The 18,229-nt window shown below is 45.1% G+C and overlaps 1 protein-coding gene across 1 annotated transcript in view; it reads left to right on the forward strand.

The window, feature by feature from the left end:
- The window catches only part of SHC4 (SHC adaptor protein 4), a 130,050-nt gene that overhangs the window by 48,255 nt on the left and 63,566 nt on the right, over positions 1–18,229 (forward strand). Inside the window, exon 2 of the mRNA XM_068272512.1 lies at positions 503–573. Coding sequence (XP_068128613.1) covers positions 503–573 — 71 coding nt within the window. The remainder of the gene's footprint in view (positions 1–502; positions 574–18,229) is intronic.

The raw sequence follows: 18,229 nt of genomic DNA on the forward strand, positions 1-18,229 counted from the left end.
CGCAGGGTGAACCAAACAATAGATCACCCTGTTCCCACTGAAACTCTGGGGGATAGGCTAAATACTATTTCCCTTCCAAGTTATAGCAATTTGGGGGAAACACATAAGTCGGGTCTGGCTATTGCCAGCACCTGAATTACAGGGATTTCTTGAGAAGTCCCCCTGCACCGATATAGACCGTTTAACATTACAGTCTATGGCGGTGCCAAAGTCAGGTGCAGCATGGCGCGGATCATGCGTCGAGGTGACCTGATCCACCCGAGAAGGGACTAGAGGAGGAGAGAATACGGAAACAAGTTCTGCTCGTCTCCTATCTGCTGACAGTGGTATGATTTCTAACTTTGCAAAAACAATTTTAAAAAAATTCAACCAATTCAAATGAGTAAAGTCTGATTTTGCCAATTTTGATAGACCATGTTTAGTGTTATTGGGTACAAAAGGTTTATATAACATATTATAAGGATATGATTTCAGTAACAGAGTTTCTAATCTTGTTTTGCAGTACATGGGATGCATTGAAGTGTTGCAGTCCATGAGGTCCCTTGACTTTGGAACAAGAACGCAAGTTACAAGGTAACATGATTTGTAGGCAGAGGCTGGTTACACTAATATAGGCATAAAGAGCTAAAAGGACAACTAGAGACTGGATATGGAGACTGTCATATTTATTTCCTATTAAGCAATACCAGTTGCTTGGCAGCCCTGCTAATCTCTTTGGCTGCAGTTATGGTGTAACTAAGAAGCTGTGGGCCCCGGTGCAAGCTTAGCATTGGGGCCGCCCAAGCACTCTATACATAATAATTGATATGGCGCATTAAAACAAATTAAGGACAACCACAGTGTCAGAGGTGCAAGAAGGGGATGGGAAACTGTGTGTTAATGATCACTACTAATCAAATCAACTATATAAGTGAATATTATCAGCACAGGACCAATAAAGAGATAATACTGCGTTTGAGGAGTCTCTAGCTCAAGGGCCCCGATGCGGTGGCTACCTCTGCACCCCCTATTGCTACGCCACTGATAACATCTGAAACAAGCATGCAGCTAATCTTGTCTCATCTGACAATAATGTCAGAAACACCTGATCTGCTGCATGCTTGTTCAGGGTCTATGGCTAAAAGTATTAGAGACAGAGGATAAGCAGAATAGCCAGGCAACTGGTACTGCTTAAAAAGGAAATAAATATGGCAGCCTCCACATCCTTCTCACTTCAATTGCCCTTTAACAAACATTATCATTTAATTTAAAACTTACCATTCATACAGCAATGCCCTAAGCAGCCTACATATTATTATTGTGTAAATTAACACACTTTTATTAGCCTCTGGCAAACAAGTTGTAGGGTCAAAATGAACTGTGAAGTGTCTTATAAGTAATATGTCTTCTGTATTTAACAGTCCTACTGGATACTGGGTCCTAAGGCTTGCAAATGTTTTGTTTTGTTTCATTGTACTGTAGTGCTGTTAGAATTCTGAGCCATCTGATCTACACCATTTGTGTTTGTGTGTGCTGTGTCTCTGAGTTTAAGGTCTTATTTACACTATTATTTGAAAGAAGTGCCTAATGACCATTGATCCTCACAGAACTTCTCCAAAAGGGGACATGTGACTTGGGTGCCAGTGGATAGGAACCAGTGCTTAGCTCTAGTGTTGTTATCAGTAATGGGGTGGTAGAATGGCCACCAGCGCTGAGCTCCACTGCACACCCAGAGATTGCTAAACAGTAAATTAGTTGGGCACTGGCAATGAAACAGACTATGAAAGGTGTCCATCAGTTACGGTTAGGGGACAGAGTAAGGGGAGAACAGTTTATTAGCTTTGGGGAATTGATTGGTGTTAGTTATTGTTTGAAAGGAAGGTGGGGGGGGGGGGGGGGGGTAGTAATTAGAGTTAAGCATTAGGAAGGGAAAATTCATAAAGTTTGTGAGGTTGCATCATTCCTAAGTTAGGAAGTCAGGCATGGGGTTTTGGTAAGGGGGGAGTTAGTTGTCAGGAGGAGCAATGTTGTTAAGTGGAGGTTAAGGGTAGGTATCCGAAAGATGGATTTTGTTATGGGGAGGTTAAGGTTAGGCATAAGGGACAGTGATTTTGGTAATGAGAAATTGAAGGTTAGGTATCAGGAAGGAAGATTTCCTTAAAAGGAGAGGATAAGGTTAGATATTGGAAATCAAGGTGGTTAGGATTAGGCAGATGACAGGTAGCAGAAATAGCATAAACAACAATCTACATAGCCATGCAAGCAATCTACATAGCTCAGACCAACCGTATCAAAAGATATGTATTTCTCAACTGCCAGGCACAGAGGAATATATAGTCAACTGGCTCATTTCACCCTTTCACGGGTTATATGGCAGAGCATTTTAGCTCACTAACCCTGGATGCTTTTCCCAGGCTATGTCTGCAGTTGAACTGAATTGGCATGCCACCTGCATCACCAGAGCGTTGTAAACAGTGGGTAAATGCTGGAGCAGCTGAATGTTCCTTTGCTTCAGGTACCAGAGTGAACAATGCCATATGCAAAACAGTTACCCATAAAGATCCATCAGCAATTACCTATCGCCTTTCCAAAGGTCACAGAACAAACTCTGAGAAGTTGTCTATAACCACATGACCAATCAGAATTCTTGCAATAAAATGAAGAATGAAGCCTGATTGATTGGTTGCTTTAGCAGTTACGTGGTGTTTGCTCTCATTCGCTATTTATATTTTCATCAGTTTGTCTTTTGGTAGATTTAATGGAATCTTACATCCACCTCTATCTGCAGTTACCCAAACTAATTGCTCTCTCACCCACGGTGCTAGTAAATGGCTCCAGAAAGTACAGAACATGATGTTGTTCAGTTTTCTTGCCTCAACAATGTGCTGTGTGTTATTTATTTGCATAATGTGGTCTCAGAAATTACCTGCTGTGAAATCTGACTCAGATTTAAAATTAGCGTTTTCAGTCTCTTAAAAAAAGGGAAGTGTTGCACTCTGTTTCACGGATTACTGGTTTTAGAATGTACATAGTTTCTGTGTTAATTTGTCATAGAAAAATATGAGTTCTGTTATCACTGGCATTATAATTTTTAGAAGTTACTTGTTCCCTTACTGTCACGTCAGTCATTTGCCTTCATTACCATAAATCACTGGCTACAAACAAATGTACAGCCAGTGAACCTAGAACTTATTTTTACTATCATTATTTATAAGGATTTATACAATGCCTTCATCTTCTGTGGCACAGTATAGAAGCAAACATGAGAGTTGATGACAATGTATGTGCTACAGTAAGAGCAATATACTGTGATAAAAGTACATAGGCAGTGCATTTTTAGATTGTCAAGCAAGAAGCATAGCTTTGCCAAAGGCCGAAGAAGAATGTCCTGGGTTAGATTGTAAGGATGTGCTTAAAGGTTTCAAGGGTAGGAAAGTGACAGGGGCATTTTGCAAGGGAATTCCAGAGGAAGGGAGAGGCTTGTGAGGGCTCTTGCATATGTGAGTGTGAGGAGGCAATTCAAAAGGAGAACAAAAGAATCCTGTGTGCAAAGCAGAAGTTGAGGTTGAGGTGGTATCTGGAAATTAGTAAGGAGATGTATGGGAGAGAAAGCTTATATAGGTCAAAATTAGGAGTTTTCAGTAGATCTTCTGGTAAATTGGTAGCCAGTGAAGAGCTTAGCAGAGAGGAGCAGCAGTTGAGGAGCAAGAAGTGAGGTGCATGAGTCAGACATATAGATTGGAGGGATGCTAGTTATTTAGCTGGTAGAACACACAGCGTGGTATTGCACCAGTTATTGTAAAATGTTTTTAGGCTCACCAGCATTTTAGTAGTGTCTTGAGTGAGGAAGGGTCCAACGCAAGATATGTTCTGGTGTATGGTTGTTCTTCATCCTAATGCAGTGGTTCCCAACCTTTTTGGAGTCGTGACACATCAAACCAAACGTTCAGATCTCCGTGACACGTAGACTAAATGCATGCCGAGGAGGCACTAGAGGTGCGATACATGTGAGATCTGCATCACATCACAGCACGGAGGCCTTTCCTGTTGTTTCAGTGGTAAGCAGTACACCATTATTTATTTGCAGGTTGCTCCCATATTATATTGGTTATCATTGGAGCTTCACTATTGTCATAGGGAGAGACATGCTTTGGCTGTGCAATAAACTTTAGGACAGACCACTGTTATCAGGTTATATATACACAGGGTTCGAGTGGGGCATGGATATGGGTGGACGACGTCCACCTGCTTTTTTCAGAGGGTGGACGTCATCCACCCTGGCGAGTGTGGAGGGGAGCAGTGCAGAGAAGGGGAGCTGTGGGGCCAGTGGGGACGTCTCCCCCCCCCCTTCCCTCACCTTGGGGCTCACCCTCCCTTGCTCTCCCCTTCAGAACTAAGTCTTGTGCGGCGTTAGGCAGTGGGCGGAACTTACCTCCGTCTCTCCAAGCGCCGGAAGTTCTGGTGTCGCTGCTCTGGTCTAGACCAGACCAGACTAGCGGCAAATCCATTAGACCATCCCGCACCTGCAACGAGACGGAGGTAAGTTCCGCCGCTGCCAGCCGCCGCACAACACTTAGTTCTGGAGTGGAGAGCGAGGTAGGGGGAGCCCCAAGGTGAGGGAAGGAGGGGGGAGATGGCCCCCCTTCCCCGCTGTCCCCACAGCTCTCCTTCTCTGCGCTGCTCCCCTCCTGCTGGGGGGACACCTGGCTACCTATTCTGGGGACATATACACCTGCCTACATATACTGGGGACATATACCCCTGACTATATATACTGGGGACATATACCCCTGCCTACATATACTGGGCACATATACCCCTGGCTATATATATTGGGGACATATACCCCTGCCTACATATACTGGGGACATATACCCCTGCCTACATATACTGGGGACAGCTATACACCTGGCTACATATACTGGGGACTACTATACACCTGGCTACTTATGGAACATATACACCTGGCCACCTATTCTGTGGACATCTATACACCTGGCTACCTATGGGACATATATACACCTGGCCACCTTTTCTGGGGACATCTATACACCTGGCTACCTATTCTGGGGACATTATACACCTGGCTACCTATTCTGGGGACAACTATACTCATGGCTTCTTATACTGGGGACACCTATAGACCTGGCTACCTATGCTAGGGGTACCTATTTTGAGGGAACTGCTGTCAGATTATCTGCATTTTTGGGGAACCGCTGTTAACAGATTAAGTGTATTTTGGGGAACTGCTGCCAAATTATGTGTATGTTAGGGGAACGGCTGCTGCCAGATTACGCGTATTTTGGGGAACTGCTGCCAGATTGTGTATGTTTGGGGGACCACTGCTGCCAGATTACATGTACTTTGGGTGTTACGTGTATTTTGGGCGATCCGCTGCCAGGTTTCGCGTATTTTGGGGAACTGCTTCCACATTATGTGTATGTTGGGGGAACTGCTGCTGCCACATTGTCTATTTTGGGGGAACCACTGCCATATTATCTGTATTTTGGAGGAACTTCTACCAGATTACGTGTCTTTTTGGTGAAATGCTGTCAGATTACATTTATTTTTGTGGGATACACTATGGCAGAGCTCAAACTTCCCCGGCAGACCTTTTACATCACTGCTAAGGTCATGTATATTTGGCCCCACCCATGACCACACCCATTTTGGGTTTTCGGGTTGAGTCCACTCACCTCTTTTCCTAGGACTAGACCCCTGATACATATATACTAAAATATTCTTTGTCATTGGACTTATTATGTTACATACTTACCTTCGCTTGCTGTTTAGTGTTGATCTTTGTTTTTAATTGTGTGCATACGTCTTTTTCAATAAATATTGCAGATTTTTTTGCATACTACTGGCATTGGTTTATATTTATTGGTAGTCATGGATCTTTTTTACATTTTTAAAGTGTAGCCATCATCCATGACCACGGATTGTGTTTTTGTGCTCTCCTTCTTAGTTTATTTGTCAGGAGATAGTTGGGAACATCTCCCTTGTCCACATGCAATTATCTTTTCTCCTGAATTTGCCCCAGGAAATATTTTTTCATCTTTTCTACAAAGTAACTTTTCAATCCTTTTGTAATTGAAGAATACTACAAAGTAGGGATAGCTGCACACTCTTCATTGAACCAAATATAAATTGCAAGTTGATATAAGGCCATTCTTTGCCCCCCCCCCACCCTGAAAATCTTGGTTTATATACGAGTATATACAGCATGTGATATGGTTAAAAGCCATATATACACTGGAAAAAGTATAAGATAACCTGACTAGAATGCATTTATGTGTTGATTATGTAACTAGATGTATGTCTTATTAAAAAAAAAAAAGGATGGATTTATGATAAGGGAAAACATAATAGTATAAAGACACCAACACAACATCTTGCGCTATTTTTAAACATTTGAGGTAGGTAGACATAAATAAATAATAATTGGCAGGAGTCATTAAACACACAGAAGTACGTAGAAAAAAAGTAATACATTACCACAAACGATCAACATAAGAAATGTCAGTTGGTAGTTAACTACGTTAACCTGCTACTAGAAATGACTTTAGTTGTGCTACGCTACCCAATATCTTCTGAACTATGTTGGTATTGCATGCAGAAAGAACATGGTATTATTGTTATCATCCTTTATATATGAAAAAAAATTACACAACACCACGTTAATTTAGTGAATTCCAATACAAAGTGTACACAATCACAAAAACATAGATTATAATTATAGGATCATATTTTGCACAGGGTGATGCTCAGTACTATAATAATTGGCATGTTTCTTCTTTGCATCATAAAATGGGTGCAGTGTTTTGGGCACCCAGTTTTCAGTTGTTGCCAAGTCATTTTTGTACATGCCCAAACGTTATCACACCCAGAAAACAAATTTATCTTGCTTGATAAAGTAATAATATATATTACTGCAACTATGGTTAAATCTCAAAATGACCTCGTCCTTATCCTTTTCCTACATTTAATGACTCCCTTAACCTGTAATACAGCTCTTGATCAAGTACATAATACTAAGTGTGTGTGCGTGTGTATGCATAGCTACCAAATGTGCATTCATGGAAAAAAGGCGCCTGTAAGAGAAATACACAGGGTTTGCCAGTAGTAGAATAGCTCTGATAATAGCGATATTCTACTACTGAATTTCCATAGTAGAATATCAGTAATATTTACCAATATTTTACTATGGCTTGACCTAACCCTACTCTTGCACAGAACCCTGCCCTGGTGGTTCCTAATCCCAAGACTCCCCCCAGGGGTGCTTAACCCTAAGAACCCCCCCTAGTGGTTCCTAACCCTAAAACTCCCCCTGGAGGTGCCTAACTCTAAGTTCTTCCCGTGGTGCCTAAACCTACCCCATCCACCCTTAATCCCCCTTTGTAATGTGCCCTGCCGCAATAAGCGGCTATGTAAGTAAATTTGGGCTCTCAGAGGCATTTTCTTTTCCACAAGCCTTTCTGCGCTGAATGCCCCCCGGCCCTGTTGCCGCTAATCGGGCACCTCTGGGCACCTAAATTTACCTACATAGCCGCTTATCACAGTTTTGTGGAAGCCGCGATGTGTGGCAACAATGGTAAATTGCGGCGCTGGCAGGTGTCTGATAGCGAGCACCACCATGCGTCTATAAGGTGCACACTTTTTTCTGTAAGGGCTCCTTCGCCTTTTTTTTTCCTGATTCAACCAAATGTACCAAATGAGGAACAGTCTCTCTTGGGTAATAAAAAAATCCTCTCTAAGACCTGATATACACATATGTGTAAATATATGTTTTACTATAATAAAATCATTGTGTTTTTGTTAGGGCTTGTGGAGACAAAAAGAACACAGGGACACTGGGAGCCCAGTCTGGTGTATTATCGTAAGGTATCGAATAGTGTGGAGAAATTAAATAGGTGATTGTATCCACAAGAGGTCTGCGCTCTCAGCACATGTGATGACACCTCAGTGCCCACACAACATATGTTCTAAAACACCGGTTCGCCTCCTCCACATAAAAGAAATACAAACTTAAAGGAATACTTAAGTCAAAATAAAAAAATTATTTTTACTCACCTGGGGCATCCCTCAGCCCCCTGAAGCTGTATGGTGCCCTCACAGCCTGGTTCCAATCCTCCTGTCCCCGTCGGCGGCTACTTCCAGGTTCGGCGACGGCCGCCGACAGGCTGGGAATGCGAGTGATTCTCCGCGTTCCCAGCCGCTATATCACCCTTTATGCTGCTATAGCGTATAACATACAAACTATAGCAGCATAGATGGTGATATAGCGGCTGGGAACGCGGAGAATCACTCGCGTTCCCAGCCTGTCGGCGGCTGTCGCCGAACCCGGAAGTAGCCGCCGGCGGGGACAGGAGGATCGGAACCAGGCTGCGAGGGCACCATACAGCTTCAGGGGGCTGAGGGATGCGCCAGGTGTGTAAAAATCATTTTTTTTATTTTGACTTAAGTATTCCTTTAAAGAGAATCTGTATTGTTAAAATCGCACAAAAGTAAACATACCAGTGCGTTAGGGGACATCTCCTATTACCCTCTGTCACAATTTCGCCGCTCCTCGCCGCATTAAAAGTGGTTAAAAACAGTTTTAAAAAGTTTGTTTATAAACAAACAAAATGGCCACCAAAACAGGAAGTAGGTTGATGTACAGTATGTCCACACATAGAAAATACATCCATACACAAGCAGGCTGTATACACCCTTCCTTTTGAATCTCAAGAGATCATTTGTGTGTTTCTTTCCCCCTGCAGCTATCTTCCACTGAAGTGTCAGGCTGTTTCTTCCTGCAGAGTGCAGACAGCTCTGCCTGTATGTAATTCCTCAGTATGTGAAAGCCCAGCCAGCTCAGAGGAGGATTTATCCAGCTTGTAAAAGATAAGAGAGAAGAGAGAAGCTGCCCTAATCTAAATAATACACAGGCAGTGTGCATAGAGGGGCCTGGAGGGGGGAGTTCATAGCAGAACCACAACACTGAAGAACTTGGCAGCCTTCCAGACACAGGCTGACAAGTCTGACAAGAGAGAGATAAGTTGATTTATTACAGAGATGGTGATAGTAGAACTTGCTGCAGTAAGCCAGAACACATTAGAATAGCTTTTGGAACTTGTAGGATGATAAAAAACAGGATGCAATTTTTGTTACGGAGTCTCTTTAAGAGGCAGCGCTCACAGTGGGTCAAACAATCATTAATACATTAATAATATAGGCAATAGAATGACATTAAAATATTTAAACATCAATCATAAAAGTCCAAATATGAGGCTGGTCTTCATCAATCAGTATATCCAGAGTTATATGCCCGCTATTCTTCATATAGAGATAGGCCACCACCAACACCCTTTGTGTGCCACTCACCGCAAGTCTAGACCAACTAAGTGGTCTGAATGAGCCTTAGGACCGTTCCCGGGTCGTCCCCCACCTCTCAGGCAACAAGTATCAGAGTTTCCTTCCTCCAGATAGCCTTCTACTTCCGTTTTGTCTTTGTCACCAAACCTCAATAAAAAAAGCTCCATATAGTGCAATATCGCTTTAAAAAGTTAATTGTTAAAATACCGATACACTCACATGCTCCTCAAAAGTAAGTACGCCTAGAGTAATTTATTCAACGGGCTCTCCCCCGTACTGACGGGAAGAACTCCCAATGAGCGATTATATAGGTGCACGGCAGTGCATAGAAGGAGTGAGGGTTTGCAGTGTATAGGCTAGTACATTAGTGCACATGCGAATTGTTTATATAATGTGAATATTATGTGGATTAATATAGGTTAGGCATAAGATTTTAGGTTTACATTGATATTTTTTTAATAATAGACATGCAGTGCGATTATATTTTGATAGTATGGCTTCTGATAATATGTAAGGGTGATGCCCTTCTGATGGCGGAACTGCAGGCTGCGGAGGGGGGGGGGGGGGCGGGTTCGCGATGACGTCGGTGGAGAGAGGATGTACTTATATTACGGCAGACGCACCAGACTCCGTGCCCCTGCCTTGATGAGAAACTTGTGACGAAATTGATTGGGCGGAGTCTGATGTGGAAGCAGCAACAGCGTTCCTGAGCGGCGGTGAGGCGGGCACGGACGGTACACATCCCCAACCGAGCGCGCAGCGGAGGTGGAGTGGAACCATACAGGAGCCCGGAGCCTGCCAACCTGGCCGTCAGTATGGGGGAGAGCCCGTTGAATAAATTACTCTAGGCGTACTTACTATCGAGGAGCATGTGAGTGTATCAGTATTTTAACATGAACTTTTTAAAGCGATATTGCACTATATGGAGCTTTTTTTATTGAGGTTTGGTGACAAAGACAAAACGGAAGTAGAAGGCTATCTGGAGGAAGGAAACTCTGATACTTGTTGCCAGGCCCGGCCCTAGACTTTTTGCCGCCTGAGGCAAGCTTTAAAGAAATCGCCACCGCCACCCCCCCCCCCCCAAGCCGTGGGTGTGGGGGGCCGCCCGAGCTGGAGGGGATAGCGGGCAGGAAGGGGGTATTGGGCCTAGCAGGGGGGAGGGGGGTCGGCCCCCCCCTCCCTCGCCTGGGTCCCCCGTCCTGCTACGCCGCAGGAAGTGACGTCAGTGGAGCGCACGCTGGAACGAGGAAGAGGTGAGTGATCCCCGCCCGTTGCCTCCTATAGCTGCAGCCAGCGATGTAACAAGCTGGAGGGGAGCGGAGGACGGGGGACCCAGGCGAAGGAGGGGGGGTCCGACCCCCCTCCCCGCCACTAGGCTCAATACCCCCTTCCTGCCCGCTATCCCCTCCAGCTCGGGCGGGTGCCGCCCTCCCAGAAGTGCCGCCTGAGGCAAATGTTTCACCCCGCCTCATGGCCCTGCTTGTTGCCTGAGAGGTGGGGGACGACCCGGGAACGGTCCCAAGGCTCATTTAGACCACTTAGTTGGTCTAGACTTGCGGTGAGTGGCATACAAAGGGTGTTGGTGGTGGCCTATCCCTATATGAAGAATAGCAGGCATATACTGTAACTCTGGATATATTGATTGATGAAGACCAGCCTCATATTTGGATTTTTATGATTGATGTTTTAAATATTTTAATGTCATTCTATTGCCTATATTATTAATGTATTAATGATTGTTTGACCCACTGTGAGCGCTGCCTCTTAAGTTTGTAAATAGGTGATTGTACTCACAAGGCTGGGTTGCTAATAAAGGCAACCACTTGTATGAGCGTGTGGGGAAGTACCATCCCCACTCGGCCTTGTAGGCAAGATATGGCAGTCGCAGCTCCCAAGGAAAGATTCACTCTCGGAGTGGTTTCCCCTGCCCTGGGGCATTTTACAGGAGTGGAAGACTTGTTGGAGGAGCCCAAAAACAGGGGTTGTGGTGCATCTATCTCACGTAGAATGTATATACAAGTAAAAAGGGGAGATCTCACCTTCAATAAGTAGATTTTGTGTTTAGAGGTTAAAAAAATTGTTTCTTTATTGAGCACTTGTAGACAACGCATTTCACAACGTAAGCCGCTTCCTTCCTCAGGTCAAATATTGTGCCTTAAAGAGATTCTTTAATTAAAAAAAACTATGGGGATACATACCTAAGGAGGGTGAAGCCTCTGGATCCTACTAAGGCTTCCCCCATCTTCCTAAACCTCAGTAATCCAGCGATGCCCCCCCCCCCCCCCAAAACCGCAGCTAACAAAGGATGTCGGCAGTGGCGCAGGAGCACCTGCAATATTTACCTTCCCCGTCTCCAGCGCAGGCGAAGTAGCGATTCTGCGATCGTGCTCCAAAGGAAATAGCAACGCCCAATCTGGTCCGCTCTACTACGTAGGTGCAAGTCGCCTGCACCTGCGCAGTAGAGCGGATCCGATCTGGCTCGGCTATTTCCGCCGGAGCGTGAGCAGAGAGACACTACTGCACCTGCTCTGGATCACGGTAGGAAAATATTTACCTTGCCGATGTCTGGAGGCTTCCAGCAATGGATCGCTAGGCTTAGGAGGATGGGTGAAGCCTCATAAGGATTCAGATGCTACCCCTAGAAATCCCCGGGCCCCCTTGCAAAAAAAAAATCCGCCCCCCCCCCCCCCGGGCCCGCTCAGGGACTTTAGGGGGTCAGGAGGGGTTGCAGCATAAGAGGAGAGTATGGCAGATCGGTGGGGAGGGGGGACATTCCCCCCTCCTCCCTCACCTCAGGCTCTCCTCTCAAGGCTCCCCTCCTGCAATCATTTGTGGCAGCGGGCAGCAGCGGCAGGATAACACATTACCTCCTTCTCGCTGGAGGTCTTCCATTCTCTCTAAGAGCAACTTCCTGTTTACACAGGAAGTTGCATGAAGGTCTTAGAGAACGGAAGACCTCCAGCGAGAAGGAGGTAATGTGTTATCCTGCTGCCGCCGCTGCTGCTGCCTGCTGCCATCAATGATTGCAGGAGGGGAGCGCTGAGAGGAGAGCCTGAGGTGAGGGAGGGGGGAGAATGTCCCCCCTCCCCACCGATCTGCCATACTCTCCTCTTATGCAGCGACCCCTCCTGCCCCCCAAAAATCCCTGAGCAGGCCCTAGGGGGGCCCCGGACCCCCCCACGACGGCAGGGGTTGCATCCCCTATTGTTACGCCAGTGACCCTGGCGTTTGATTGTTTTGCGGCACTCGGCCACGGGTGGGTTTTTTTCACTTTTTTTTTTTTAATCATGTAGCTTAGCCTAGCACTAGCTACATGATTCCTCCCTCCCTGCGGCATCCCTCCCGCCCCTCCGATCGCCGCCGACGATCATACTCAACAGGAAATCCCGCTCTGAACAGGATTTCCTGTTAGGGCTTCCCTCATCGCCATGGCGATGATCGGAATGACGTCATCGACGTCGTGACATCAGGGGGGGTCCCGATCCACCCCTTAGCGCAGCCTGGCGGTGATTGGCCAGGCTGCGCAATGGGTCTGGGGAAGCCCTCTTTCGCGGCGCGTAGCAGCGGATCAGTGGCAAGTGGCGGTGATTGAGTGAAACATGCAGCTAGCAAAGTGCTAGCTGCATGTTTTAAAAAAATTTGTCAAAAAAGACCAACCAGGGGCTGAGCAATCCACCGCAGCGGTAATGGACGAGCTGAGCTCGTCCATATCGCTAAGATATTTAAGTCTGTACACAGCTTTATTAAAGTGCAACTGAAGTAAGAAGGAATATGGAGGCTGCCATATTTATTTCCTTTTAAGCAATACCAGTTGCCTGGCTATCCTGCTAATCCTCTACTTGAACAAGCATGCAGCAGATCAAGTGTTTCTGACATTATTGTCAGATCTTGAAAGATTAGCTTCATGCTTGTTTCTGGCATTATTCAGATACTACTGCATCCTAATATACCAGCAGGACTGCCAGGCAACTGGTATTGTTTAAAAGGAAATAAATATGGCAGCCTCCATATATTTCTCAATTCAGTAGTCCTTTAAGTACCTCAGATGAGGAAAGGAGAAGTAACTGATGCAGAAACCATCACTAGTGACTTACTTTGCAGACAGCCTTCTAACTTAGAAACTGCTTAACTTACTTGATTGTTCCTGAATGTTATAACATGTTTGCACTTGCACGATACAAAAAGGACTAATTGAAGAAATGAAGCATTTTGAGCACATATACATTTCACCCCATGCTCGTTTCCAGAACTAGACAATAATGTCTTTTTAGCAGTACAGCATTTTACTCTGGACAGATTTCTTGCTGAATAACTATCTTTGTTCAGATGAGATGTTTCCGCTTTGTTCAGACAATAACGCTTTCTGTTCAGTGACGAACAGTGCTTTTTTTTCTGCTTAAAAGCAATTTTTTTTCCCTGATAGAATTCTCTACCTCTTATATCATCTCTCTGTTCTCCGCAAGATACAATGAACAAAGAGCGCCTGTGTGAGCGATTACTGAGTGGGCAAAACGAGAAGATAAAAAAAACCAAAGGGGTAGTAAAAACATAATACAATCAAATACAAAATAGGATTTTCCAGTAATATCCGTCTATTTGAATACTATTAGCTTGTTAGTCATCCCTGGATTGACATTCTCCATTGTGCTGATTGACTTGTGAATAGGGAAGTCCAAGTTCATGTTTGGTTTCCTTTGCGGTTTTGTGGCTTAGGGACAAAGCTATGGGGAGGGTAATTATGGCTTTCAAAATCCTGTCGTTGCTGACATATGCATCATACATAACATATTGAAGAAAAGCTCCATTTTGGTTAAATATATGACACCTAAAGCCGATACATAAGTCCCTTTTCTATTTAAAGGGAACCTTAACTCTAAAAAAAAACATGAGTTTTTAGTTTTTGCCTACTGGGAGTCGGCCGGCCGCCTTGCGTACCTTTTTACGCATTCCTGCTGGTGCAGGAAGCTATTGCAGACACCAACAATTACATTTTTACGCTTTACGGGTGTAATACGTAAAATTTTACGCATTACACCCGTAACGGTACAAAAATGTAATTGTTGGTGTCTGCAATAGCTTCCTGCACCAGCGGGAATGCATAAAAAGGTACGCATGGCGGCCGGCCAACTCCCAGTCGGCAAAAACGAAACTAGCTGGCAGCAGGGGACCAGAGGAGCCATGAGTGACTGCGAGGGCACAGGATGGCTGCAGGGGGCTGGTAGATGCCCCAGGTAAGTAAAACTCATGTTTTTTTTTAGAGTTAAGGTTCCCTTTAAAATGAATAAAAATGGCCGCTTCATTTCGATCTGAATATTGATGAGATTCCCTATAAATGCTTAAAGGGGTACCATGACAAAAACTGTAAAAATGTTAAATACATATGTATACATACATATAAAAAATTTGGAGAGCAAAATGCACTGTAAATCACTGCATTTCTATGTAGCATACACATACGTGTACACATATATTGTAAATTATACATCATAGTGCCCCACCCCCTTCAAGTGTGAAAGCAGAATCCCGGCGAGGGGACAGGTTGAAAGCACTTATTTCTGTCTGGGTTCTCGTTGTGGGAATTTTCCCTAATGGCCCTGTATTTGGTGAGGATGACACTAGAATAAGAACTGGGCATCCACCAGGGGAGGACTGGGACCTTTTGGCCTGGGGGGAAACACAACCTAGAGGCCCTTTCACGGTAGTCCCAGCCCCAATCCATATCTTTCTCGAGCCCAAATGTATATAGTGCACTGCTCATACACTAATTGATTTTCCACAGCAGATTCGATCACTGTGATCAAATCTGCTGGAAACTGATGCTCCATCATTGCTGCTCAATCATATTTTAAATAAATTTTCCAGTGAAATCAAATATTTTGCTTGAAAAGGGGTGGTGGTCTTATGCCCCCCATTGAACTGAGCGACAGCCAGAGTGCCCAGGTTCACTGCTGGGGCGTTGCTAGGATCCTGGAAGATCCTGGGCACCAAGGGAGATGAAGCGTGTGGCGCGCATAGCGCGCCAAAAATGGGCGTGGTTATGCAGCAAGAAAGTGGGAGTGGTCATGGGTGGGGTCAAATGTACATGAACCTAGCAATGGTGTAACTTAAATATGATATATACGCAGTATTTAAAATAGGTAGACTCTTCTCACCTGGCTTCTGTCTTATCCTCAGCTGGCCTGGGCGCTGTGCTCGGCTGGCAGTTATGCTGTGCTAGGTTTGTGGTTATGCTGCAATGATGCAGGCCAAGCTGGCAGTGATGCTGGGCTCAGGGCTGGCTTGCTGGCATGCTGTGAAGGATCCCTGTGTGCCTACCGGCAGTAGGGCCAGATTTGTACCACTATCACCAGCCACCCCATGACAACAGCAGGGTTAGGATAGAGTCATCAGAAGGGGAGGGGGAGGTTAGGGAAACTGATAGATCTGGGTAAAGGCCCATACACACGTCGGATTTCCGCGGACGGGTCATTTGACCGTCCCGTCGTTCGCCTGCTAAATCGGGCGTGTGTACAGACTATCGTTCGTTTGATAAGAGTGAGTTTGAGCGAACTGCCCGGCGGATCGCTCAAATTCACTCTTATCAAACGAACGATAGTCTGTACACACGCCCGATTTCGCGGGCGAACGACGGGACGTTCAAACGACCCGTTGTTCGCGGAAATCCGACGTGTGTATGGGCCTTTAGGCATTTACAAAAAAAAAGGGAGTTAAAGTTAGGTAAAAGAAACATAAAGGCGGTTAGAAAAGATTAAAGGCTAGGCTTTTGGGCAACTTAGGGTGATGCTAGGAATTTGAGAGCAGAATTATCGAAAAGCGGATGAAATTATGTATCAGGTTACGGTTACTGATTACAAGATTACAAAGATTAAATTGACTAAAGTCAGTCAGTGGCAGGACTATGTACTCTGTAAAGTCTGCAGAAGGTGTCAGTGCTATTTATATAAATACATCGTAATAATATGGTAGGACATTAGACTATGGCTATGGTAGGATTAGATTGTGAGCACCTCTGCGGATAGTCAGTGACATGACTAAGTATTCTGTAAAGTGCTACAGAAGTGGTCAGTGCTATATAAATACATAATAATATGGTAGGACGTTAGACTATAGCTATGGTAGGATTAGATTGAGAGCTCTTCTGCGAACAGTCAGTGACATGACTATGTACTCTGTAATGTGCTGCAGAAGATGTCACTGCTATATAAATACATAATACTAATAGGGTAGGACATTAGACTAGGACTATGGTGGGATTAGAGTGTGAGCTCCTCTGAGGACAGCCAGTGACATGACTAAGTATTCTGTAAAGTGCTACAGAAGAAGATGTCACTGTTGTATAAATACATAATAATAATAATATGGTAGGACATTAGGCTATGACTATGGTAGGATTAGAGTGTGAGCTCCTCTGAGGACAAGGAGTCACATTACTATGTATAGGATAAGAGGGGGAGGGAGAGTGTGCTGTAGAGACGTAAAGGGGGGATATGAGAACACAGGGGGGAGGGAAAGAGAACACGAGATGGAGGGGAAGGGGGGGGGGGGGGTATGAAAACAGAGGGGGGTGGAGAGACAGAGCAGGAGATGAAAGGGGGAGAAAAAAAAGCAGAAGAATGACAACTTTATCACCAGCCTTCACTGCACATCCTTGCAGTTATAGCGAACTCCTGTCTCCTGCACACAGGATTCAGACGTGCTGTGTATTCACAGCAGTCTCCCTGTGCAATCCAGCCTGACTTCAGCAGCACAAGCTGCACTCTGTCATCTGTGCTGCCAGGAATTCTCTGCGAGGCTTCTGCAGCTGCTCTTCACATTCTCTCCCTGTCAGGCCACAGAGTTAAATATTGCGCCAGGGAGAGAGAGAGAGCAGGACAGCACACAAGCCAATTGACTCCAGCTTACAGAGCCCTCCGATCACATGGTATGAGCGGCTCTGCTTCCTCATTGGCTGCCCGGCCCCATGTGATCTCGGCCGACTGGAAGCATCCGCCCCCTACACTTCTCTGCACTCTGTAGCCATCGCAACAGCAGGGACGCTGCAGATCCGCTGGTATTGTAAATACTACTAGCGGACAGTGGCAGCTGTCTGTGATGACTAATGCTGCCCCACCGGCCCTCCATGTGTGAGCAGGCGGCGGCCCGGGGGGCAAACGCCTCCCATCCCCCCAGGCCAGTCCGCCCCTGGCATCCACGCCATTAACTCTTTCAGGCAGCTATAGAAAAAGGAACACATCCTAGGTATTTGTATGCTTGGCACTGTATATACACAAGCGTACCTTATCAGGTCTAAAGTCTACAAAGTTTGAGAGTAAAGCATAGTACAGACAAACCATATCCACTGTCAAAGACAGACATTACAAAGGTTGCAAAGGTCAGCAGACATTTCTCCCACACAGTCAGATAAGAGCGGAACACACACAACCAATGTGCACAGAGCATAGATGTTATCGATCAGACAAAAGGAATTACAGTTCTCCTGAGTCAGTGGAGCTGAATCAGAATTTTGGTGATTAACCAAGACAACTGCACTTTTCAGTCACAAACTATAGTTGCTCACTGTGGTTGTGAGTCACAAGGAGTTATCCGTTAAGCCTCCCACACAGGGGTTCATTTTTTTAGGCAAACTTAATAACTTTGATGGAATTTGACTAAAATTTGCCACGTTTGTAATTGTTTTACGTTTGTTAATGCTCCTCCTATTGAAAGGATAGCAACACTACTTCCTGCTTTATACTTACATGAAAATAATAACAGTAATAACTACCAAATCAAAATCATGACTGGAGTTTATATTAGTTGGGGATCACTTGACTGGAAGGGCAATCATTTTTGTTCTATCAAGATACTGTAGCTACTTCAGATTTCTGAAGTTGAATGCTCTCATGTGTATTGG

The sequence above is a fragment of the Hyperolius riggenbachi genome, chromosome 3, assembly GCF_040937935.1.
Source record: "Hyperolius riggenbachi isolate aHypRig1 chromosome 3, aHypRig1.pri, whole genome shotgun sequence".
Taxonomy (NCBI): domain Eukaryota; kingdom Metazoa; phylum Chordata; class Amphibia; order Anura; family Hyperoliidae; genus Hyperolius; species Hyperolius riggenbachi.